Raw genomic sequence first — 9,945 nt, 5'->3', positions numbered from 1 at the left:
TACATATTTATTAAAATGATATTAGTTAGCCCTTCATTCTGACACCATGTGTGGGTCAACTACACACTTCTCGTAGGACATACTGCTGTTCTAAATGAAATGATTAAATTATTATTAATCATTTTGAACAGAACAGTTGAGCACAACATCTTCCAGCATCACTCGAAGCATGCTGACACCAATAACTAAAGTTAAAACTCTACAAAAAACAGTTTTGTCCTTTGCATTGGTTAAAGTAGTTCTGCATTTTAATATTTACTTCTTGATAACCATAACATGTTGAGACAAGCAATAAAATGTGATGGTGACAGCGGCAGTGTGTGGGCGTAGGCCAGGTTTGTGTGTCTGCCGGTAACTGCACTGCCTACTCCAACCTGCCAACCTTTCCTTATCAAAGCCACGATGAGCCACAGATTACATCAGCCTTGTCTGGTGTTGCACTTCATCTGGGCTGTTATTCAATTTGTGAGATGAAATGTACACGCCTACTGATAGTGAAGATATGTTTCCTCCATTCCTCTGTTGAATGTTGTCTGTTTGCCCAGTTGATATCCTTCCTCTCACCTGCGTTCTTGCTGTCATAGTTCCTTCCATTCACAAATTCCAGCGTCACCATATCTTGCCGATCAACTCTCTGCCTGTATTCCTCGAGCCAATCTGTCCTTGGGTGTTGCTCTTTCAGTGTCATTGCAATCCTGTCACTCTGGCCTCTCGCCTATCTTAATAGGATGCCTATGTTTAAGGAAGATGCTCCAGATCCTTTATCTGTTGCTAAATCTTTACAGGTTTCCAATGAATAATGATTTGTGTTACTGCAAATATACTATTAATTAAAACAAGACCAATGCATTATGCATCTATGCATTAGCGCTTTACATCAAAAACCTTAAACTGCACGAGATTAGGAACACAAACACAGACCCCGAGGCGTAGCCCACAAACGTCCTGCTGTATGCCCTACATACATAGCACCATGTAGAGGAAAGATGCTCACTGATTTAGAACAGCAGTTACATCACTTGAATAGTATTCAGGTTGTATGATATGCAAGTGTAAAGGGGCCCTTCACCGGTGTTACACATCAACAGACACTCGTGCTTTTTGACTTCTCAAGTTCAACAACCCAGCCCCAGGTGCTGAGTGAGAAGCTTCACGGGATGCAGGCCGCAGTCTGTGCTGTTGTACAACTGAGTGTCGGACACGGTGATGAGCAACACGGGAGCACCGCAGGCCACCGTCCTGGAGCCTCTTCTGTTCCTTTACCTCAGAGCTTTAGTACAACCCTCACTCCTGTCACCTTGGATGGCTCTGCAGTAGTTAGGTGTATCAAAGGTGGACGGGAGTTGAGTACAGGGGCTCCACTGAGTGGTGCAGAGGGAACCACCTCCTCATGAACATCACCAAAACCCAGGAGATAGAATAGATAAATACTTTATTTGTCATTGTGGGGAGGTTGGTTTGCAGCTCAATCACAAGATATTTCATCAAAACACAATTACAGAAGTCCCCACTGTACTTGTAACATATTGAGTGTATTCGATGAGGGAAAGTGCTAATTGTTGGTGTGTAAGATGAACAATAAAGATGATGACACACAGCCTGAGCATGTGGTCATTATTCCAGAGAGTGATGTGCTGCTCTGACCAGCTGGATTCTACAACTATGAAAACCAACAGTCCAAGCTGGTCATGGACTTCAGGAGAACAAGAACTGCTGCTGAGACATTAGCATTCTGGGAGAGGAGGGGGACGTCAGGGAGGGGGCGGGGTCATTCTGGGTCTCCTGCTCACAATGTTTTCTCAAAAGACTTCAAATGCAAAATGTGTCATTCTCAACATTTGTTGTGGTTTGATGTCATAGAAAATAGAATTGAGGTCCAAAAGGGTGATTTTTCCATTGCCAGCCATGTTTTTCCCAAATGATGTTCAGATTTTTAGGCATTCTATTAATAATTGTAAATGTCCCCGCTGCAGGACTAATGAAGGATTATCTTATCTTATCTCTTAAATGGCTTGACATGTCTTGCAGCTGTTGTAAATGGGGAAAATAAATCTCCCTTCTGTGTTTGGCCTGAGCCCCAGATGTTTACAACGTCTGGCTCCGCCACTGGTGGAGGTGGTGGACAAGTACAAGTATCTATCAGTTCACTTTGACAACAGACTGGACAGCAAATATAACATTGAGGCTGTTGACAGGAAAGGACGGAGCAGGCTTTACCTCCTGAGGAAACTCAGGTCCTTTAATGTGTACAGATGTTTAACCAGGCTCTTGTGCTCAATGCGCTGAGGCCGAGGCATCAGAGCTGGCGACCAAAGCAGACCGTTGGGTCTGGGAACCACCCTGGAGTCGCTAGAGTTAGAGACACAGACACATTTAGGACAACAAACTATTTAACGCTGGACTCATACTTTCACCTTGATTGAATTATCTGATCCAAAACTTTACAGTTATACTTTGCATTTCATTTACCTCGCATCTGAGATATGTGTAAAATATTCTATTGTATATATTTTTCGTATTGTATTTATTAGTATATATATATATATATATATATATATATATATATATATATATATATATATATATATATATATATAGATATATTTGTATTTTTGCTTTTTTATCTTACTTGAACTGTTTGGGGATTTCTGCCACCCTCAGGCTCTGTAATGAATGAATAAAGGAATATTTCTGTGGCAATGAGTGGAGAGTGTTTCTTCCCAGAAGTTAAAGGAGTTAAAGGAGAAGTGAAAGCATGAGTCTGAGAAACATGTATGTGGCTTCCAAATGTTCTTGTCCTGACAAAGCTGTGAACAAACACAGAGGGATGATTTATTGTTTGGCACCTGCTGTGAGCCAATTATAATCATAATGACTGTGACTCCATCCTGGTTACAACCATAATATTGTTGCAGAATGGCTTCCTTTTCATGCCTGAGTCATCAGCATGAATGAAGGAATGTTTCTCTTACTCAGCTATTCTGGCTGCTGATTAACCATTGTCTGAGTCATCGGATGGTCCTCAGGATATTCAGACTTTTTGTGGCAAATTTGGTGAGTGATTTACAGTAATATTACGTCTTTCGTTTCATTACATTACGCTGCTAAGCTGGATACTTTAACCCAAGGAAGAACAACAAAGATTGAAACAGTATGGCAACAGCAGCTTATTGAGCTAGTGAGAGAAGCATTTGGGAAATGTCTCAATGTCTCAAGAGTTCGGCCAGAAATCAAAAACTCTCCACTGAAAGAAGGAAAAAGATGAGTGTTTTGTCAATAACGTTTTTATTTTTAACTTTTCTATTACATCACACATACAAACATGAATGATCACAAAAAATATGTCTGTCAAAGCAGGAAAATGTCAATTTGCATAGCCATGCACCAACTTGGAGTACCCAGTGGCCCGCAAACAATGAACGAGACGATGAATCAAACACACATCTTTACCCTTGGTAAATATGCCTATGTAAGCATACTTGATCAACAGCACCTTGCATGTGATAAATAACAGAGAAAACCATTTCCATATATTTCATGAGCTTACAGTCCCATCGGGCACAGAAGCCAAATTCATCAATACAGCATGCGCGTAATGAACCCTTTTAAATCCATCAGCAACTATTGTGACGTTGCTCAAGCATCGCGAGTCACACATGCAGACAGCTGTGACCTCACCTTCCAGACAGAGCTGGTCATACTGTGCTGGTTCTACTTTAATCTAGTTGCAGCAGCGAAAGTAGTTCTGCATTTTATCTCTTTATCACTAAATAAACAATAACATATTCAGACAAACCATCAAACAGTAATTAGGTGGAGTGGGTTTGTGCGTCTGCCGGTAACTGCACTGTTTACTCTTCAAGCCGTCCTTATCAAACTCACTGAGTTGGCAATATAAATATTAACTGAGGGGTTCTGCCATGTCTGGTATTACAACACAATTGGTCAGTTTATTGAAGTTACTTTAATGCTGAACACCAAATAACCCATGTCGTCCTGCAGCACGAAGCACATTCAGCTTTTGAGATGAAGTGCACACGGTGACTGGGCTTGGCTCAGTCGGACCAACAGTCCAGATCACAAAGGTCTTTACTGGACAAAGACCGTTGAGTCCTCACCTATTGGAATTCTTCTTTTCTTAATCTGGAACTGTTTTCCTTTTCTGACGATCAATTAATCAACTGCACTAAAGATCATGACAAAATGCTTTTTTATTTTTCAAACATGTCAAATAAGTTATATTTAATACAGGTCCTGTTCTGCCAACAGGCTGTGAAGTTACAAATGTCTGAAATACTCAAGCAGAGGCAAAAAATGAATGCATGAAAACTGATATGATATTGTTCATGCCAGAGATTCACGTCAGTATATCAGCTATTTATGCAAATCAACACGTACATGAATGCTTGTCAGCAAAGGTCTTCTCCCTGACGGGAAACTTCTGTGCCTGTAGCCAACTCTGCGTACTTGGTCAGTTCATTAAGTGCATTAAAAAGTGTGGAACAGCTTTCCAGTCTGTGCGCTCCCCGACGTTCACACCAGTCAACTGGGAGCTTTTGTCAAATTCCAGTTGGACTCTAATAATACGAATAATTCCCTCCGTGGGTCCTGATGATGCAGGATGACCGTCGCTAAAACTGTCCAATCGACAAGTCCCGTGCCAGTCTGCATTACGTCACGTTTACTCCTCTGGGTTTGTTTGTAAAACGTCAGTGTGAACTGGAACCAGACCAGAACCAAAATGCATCACTCGTGTCTCTTGGTCCAGACCGAATGAACCCATCTACAAGTGTGAAAGCACCGAGCGGCTAAATGAAGGCAACTCGGAAGTGCCTACAACTGCAGTTCTTCAAATGGCCACTTGAGGCCGGCTCCAAAAGCAAGTCAATCCCCATAGACCCCCATGTTAGAAGGACAAACTCGACAGAAGAAATAACCATGTCTACAGCCTGGTACAGAAACATTTCCCCGCTCATGACAACTGTGCGGGGGTGAATTTCTATGTAACTCACCTGTTTAAATGACATGAAGGCTGAGAGTTAGGCTTAATTTGAGGGCGTGGCCTCTTTGAGTGACAGGTGGGTGCCGTACCAGCTAGCTGCTGTAGTCTGCCCTGCTGGGTCGCCTGGGCCGCCTCAGCTCCACCGACAATTCATCTCGTTGCCCATTTTTGGATTAGCCACGAGTCGTCACTGCCAAGATGGCGACAGTCGGAGACACCCACTTTACCTCGATGACTCTTTAGAAACCTGTGGGTCACGTCACGGAGACTTGGTCCATATTTTAAACTTTAGCTGCTAGCTTGACAGCTGTGAGTACTAATAACAGCTATGTTCGTTGTTGATGTTCATCATGATAATTTGGGGGGGGAGGGGCTTTAGAGGGAGGTCTGAAGGGACAGGCTGTCAGTATTGCCGACTTGGCGATTATCTTGCTAGATTTAGCAACTTTTGGGGCTAGTGCTGCTAGCTACCGTCATTGGAAAACAGTTTGCAACACTGGGCTGGGTTTTTACGTTGGATACTTTCAAAATCTAGTGCACTCGCGCAGGTTTCTCCAATATTGCCTTTAAGCTTCAAGCCATTAGTATGTCTCTGTGATAATAACGACATCAAAACTAAGCAGCTTATAACTTCAATGAGATAAAGCAAACCTATAGTCGAGCAGAGACGAGTAATGTTGCTGATTCAACAGTGGGTTCAGATGTTTCATGAGCCGCAATAGTTAAAGGAAACCATAAAACTACAATGGCAACTACCCTCAGATTTCCATGGAGTTGAAGGTGCAAACAAATTCAAGATCAGAATCAGGGGATTCTAGCCGACTACTGAGGCAGAAGTTCAGCACCGAAGAACACCGTGTGTTGTGACTTCATAATAAGGTCCCGGTGGGTTGAGGTCACGCGTAGTCGGCCGTTAGCCTCTAGAGAGAACAAGCCGGCCGTGTAGAGGGTTTTACTCCACTGTTCCATACGGCAAGACACCGAGTCCACTGATGACAGGAGAGGCTTATCCATATTGTAGGCATCCCCGATAAAAACCACAGAGTTGGTGAGTCTCAGCTCATCGTCACACTCCAGGTCGTCCTTGCTCTCATAAGTGATCTGCAGGAAGACTCTGTAGATGCCGGTCCTGGGCACCGAAAGGTCCCCGCTGGAGTAGGTGAAACCTCCATGACAGAAAGCATTATCTTTCACACTCTCCCATTCAAGATAATTCCCAATAGTGTTGTTGCCGTTAGGAGCTAAGGATGAGAGCAGAGGGATAGAATAAGGTTATAAGTGTTCCTGCTTCCATATAATTTCTACATAACATGAAATGTGTCACATTTCTTAAGGGAAAGGCAGGGTTTGTTTATTATCAACCTTATCTCTATCTAGCTGAGTTAGGGATAAAGTGTGAAAACGGCTATTCTTGCCCATGTTCTCAATGTTTCTGTGGCGCAGCTGCAAAATCTGTTGTTCTTCCTTCCTCCAGTGACGGAGATGGTGGGAGGAAGAACTATCGTGTGCTAATTCAGCTTTGGTATGCCGCTCAAACACTTGCTTGTTTCTCTTTGCTCGTGTTACTTTTCCAACAGCCAAATTGGAATCCCAAAAATATGAGTGCAGACTAAGCCATGGACGGGGATCTTTGTTGATCTTTGTTGTTCTAAGTTCAGCAGTATTGAGCTATAGAGCTGCAGCGGGTAACCTCCAGATCAAACACTGACTGGTGGAGCCTTTGCCCTCCGAGGCCAACAGAACCAGAGCGATTCTGCAGTAATGAATGTCAGAGTGGGCCGTTTTTGTTCTGTTGGATACTGTCATCGATGACAACCCCAAGAGCGCTCGATGCATGCGTGTTGCTATGCGTAAAGGTTTTACAGAGAGAGATACAGCAGCGGGAACAGTGTGTAGAGACGGCATATTTTAACAGCTTAATGGTGAATTACAGATTTATTAGAATGTTTTACGATGAGTTAACAAGCCAATTAAGCTCGTTTTTGTTAAAGTGTAGGAGAGAAACCTAAATTCAGAAGGTATACAGTTGTGTTTTCCTGTCTGCATCCTGGTATATAAAAGCAGAGTCAGCAGAGACCAGCTCTCTCTGTCGTTACAGAACCTTCTGGGAAATACTACATTTACCATCTGCTCTGATGAGACATTCACATAGAAGGTGGCAGAACGTTTTCGGTGAAAAGCAAAAAATGCTTAGTACAGTCTCTATAGTAGAATTACAAAGTTCATATTACAGTATTATGATTTCTAAATTAATATAGTTGATATGTTATGTAACACCAACATACGTTTTATAGACTACTGCAATCTATGTTGTATATGTTGAAACTGTTTGCATGCGTTTGCCGCACACCTGTTCTTCTTATTCTAATGAAGTCATAATTAGCATGCATATGTTAGCCAGTGCCGCCGCAGTGAGGAACCATGAGTGACTCTCTGGGACAGAACAGTGACGCTGGCTCCATGTTTCACCTGTTAGCATGGCGCTTGGATTCTTGAAGTCTTTCTGTTGCTCCTGTTTGAGGCGGACCCCTGCGAGAGAGATTCAAAGTGTTCGGTGAATGACTCACACCTTTTATCTTTCCTGACCAGAAATCAACATAGAACACAGAACAAGATGTTTACCTGATGAATGCCTGTGAGGCTGCAGCATCGGCTGTAAGGAAACAAACAGTTATAAAATATGAACTGACCCCAACTGCTATTGCTAATTATACAGTATATTACAGTATTTATGAAAACATAGGATTTAAACATGCAGTAAATGGTAATATGACACGCCAGCTGATACTGATCAGTAAACACAAGCTGTGCCCGAGACATGACGTGGTGCTAAGTAATGAAGAGACTTTCTCTCGGTCCATTATCAGAGCACAGAGAAGGTAAGAGAACCGAACAGAGGCATCATCCTGTCTGTCCTTTCAGCACATTCACTTCACCGTAGGGCTGGGCAATATTTAAATATGATAATTCATCTTTCAATTGAATCATATCGTGAAGAAATCATATATTTATCAAATATGATCATGATGCTCTTCAGGCTGGAGCTGATCCCAGCTGACATTTGCTGAAGGCAGGGTTCAGATTACCCACAGCTGTAGTCTCTGGACTGAAGCCGGAGAGAACTTTCAAACATGCAAACTCCACACAGAAGGCCCGTCTAGACTGAGTGATTCGAGTCCTTCAATTGCAGGTTGTGTTGTGTACAAGAGAGCAAATACACAGCCAATCCTGTGTTTCTGTGTAATAGAGACTTTATGAATAGAGATTTCACTTTTTAGATTTTCCCCTGAGCCCTTTAGCAAGAGATGCAGTGCAGTTGGAGCTCCGGTCAAGCTGAAGCTAAAGCTCTGATTACTAACGGAACATGTGTGCAACATGTAGTCTATTTGCCCATAGGAGTCAGCATGGACAGTAGGACATGCACGTTTAGCACACAACAGATGTCATTCATGAAGATTGGACCACATGTTAGAGAACGTTACTGTAATCTGAGTGTCTATTTCAGCATTCTTGTTGAGGGGATTGGTAGGCTACATGAGTTAGCATGCAGGCTGTGGTCATAAACACCTGTGAACACATGTGAGCTGTTGACTTAACACGGTCAGGGACCACCTGCTTTGCTGTAATGCGCAGGCGCAGAAAAATAAACTTTATAAACTAGCCTCCGGCTTATTTCAGTGGACTCCAACAGGAAATGCACATTGACCTATTTAGAAAGCATATCGAATTATAACGACGGTCAAATATTCCAACGTTATGTTCGCAGAACATGTTTCATTTAGAGCAGCGCATTCAAAAGATACAGATACCTTTGTGTGACTCAAATAAACTGGTCATTTATAATTGGACAGAAACGTGAGTAATTCCTAAACAACGAGTCCCAGCAGCGCGCGTTGGCTGAAGGACGGTTCAGGTACGGACGTAGTTACCTGGCTGTCCGGTGCCTGCCGGCCTCGCGCTCCCAACACAAGCGGGACGAGCAGAGCCAGAGCTCCTGAAAGCAGCAGCAGCAGCGTCACGGCTAAAAGCTGAGCCATCCGCTGATGTCGCGTCTCTTTCTGCCGGAGAAGTTCAATCAACATGTCCTGCCTGCGTAGTCCTGCTTCCCCTCCGCTGCAGCAGCAGCTGTAGCAGCCCTCTTCCTCCATGCAGGCGGTGTCCCGGTGACGGATCAGCCGCCGACCATCTCTATTTATGAGCGCGGTGTCGCCCACGTGAAAACCAGTGCATTGCCAGACGTATTCCGTGTCAGACGTGTTTCACTGGGTGTTGTGACCCAAACACGAACTTCCTCTTTGAGAGGTTATCTTTCCGGAGGCTACAAGCACGAGAGGATTACGGTGAACACACCTTCATACTCCCACTCCAATTGGTTTCGGATTAGTTTTGGCTGTAAACACAGATCAGCTCACCCATCTTTACCGCCATTCACTTTCACACCTCTTTACCCCCATTCACACCTCTTTACCCCCATTTTCACACCTCTTTACCCCCATTCACACATCTGTACCCCCATGTTCACATCTCTTTACCCCCATTCATGCCTCTTTACCCCCATTCACAGCAGGCTCCTGGGTGGAGGTCCTGTGATCTTCTCATTTGAAACTTTGTGTTACATCAAAAGCAAACGCAATCCACTAAATGTGTGGAATGGGAACATCATTTTTAGGAGACAGGGCCGACTTGTTTTTCGCAGGTTCCTGTGGATCCTGGTTCTACCTGGACCTGGTCTGGCCTCCTGCCTGGTTCTGTCATATGCATTGAATGTGTTGTAACTGTAATGTTGTTCATTCTGTACACATGACATCCATCACACCTCTGTCCATCCTGATAGAGGATCCTCCTCTGTTGCTCTCTGGTTTCTTCCTCTTTTCTCCCCGTTAATTAAAGGGTCATTGGGGGAGTTCTTCCTGTACCGATGTGAGGGTCAAAGGTCAGAGGAT

The 9,945-nt window shown here is 43.5% G+C and overlaps 1 protein-coding gene across 1 annotated transcript; it reads right to left on the bottom strand.

Moving 5' to 3' along the window:
• Nucleotides 1-5,824: 5,824 nt before the first annotated feature.
• LOC306778328 (lymphotoxin-alpha-like) lies at nucleotides 5,825-9,209 on the bottom strand (the record flags this gene model as incomplete). Its single annotated transcript, XM_079269792.1, has 4 exons — nucleotides 8,932-9,209; nucleotides 7,625-7,655; nucleotides 7,472-7,531; nucleotides 5,825-6,243 (listed from the first exon to the last, which is right to left on the bottom strand). Exons 1-4 carry the CDS (start codon nucleotides 9,148-9,150, stop codon nucleotides 5,825-5,827), a joined length of 729 nt encoding a protein of 242 aa, XP_079125918.1. The 5' UTR covers nucleotides 9,151-9,209.
• Nucleotides 9,210-9,945: the final 736 nt, after the last annotated feature.

Source organism: Melanostigma gelatinosum (genome assembly GCF_949748355.1).
Source record: "Melanostigma gelatinosum genome assembly, chromosome: 6".
In the NCBI taxonomy this organism is placed as follows: domain Eukaryota; kingdom Metazoa; phylum Chordata; class Actinopteri; order Perciformes; family Zoarcidae; genus Melanostigma; species Melanostigma gelatinosum.
Note: the sequence above shows the minus strand (reverse complement) of the source record. Positions and strands in the feature narration are given on the sequence as shown.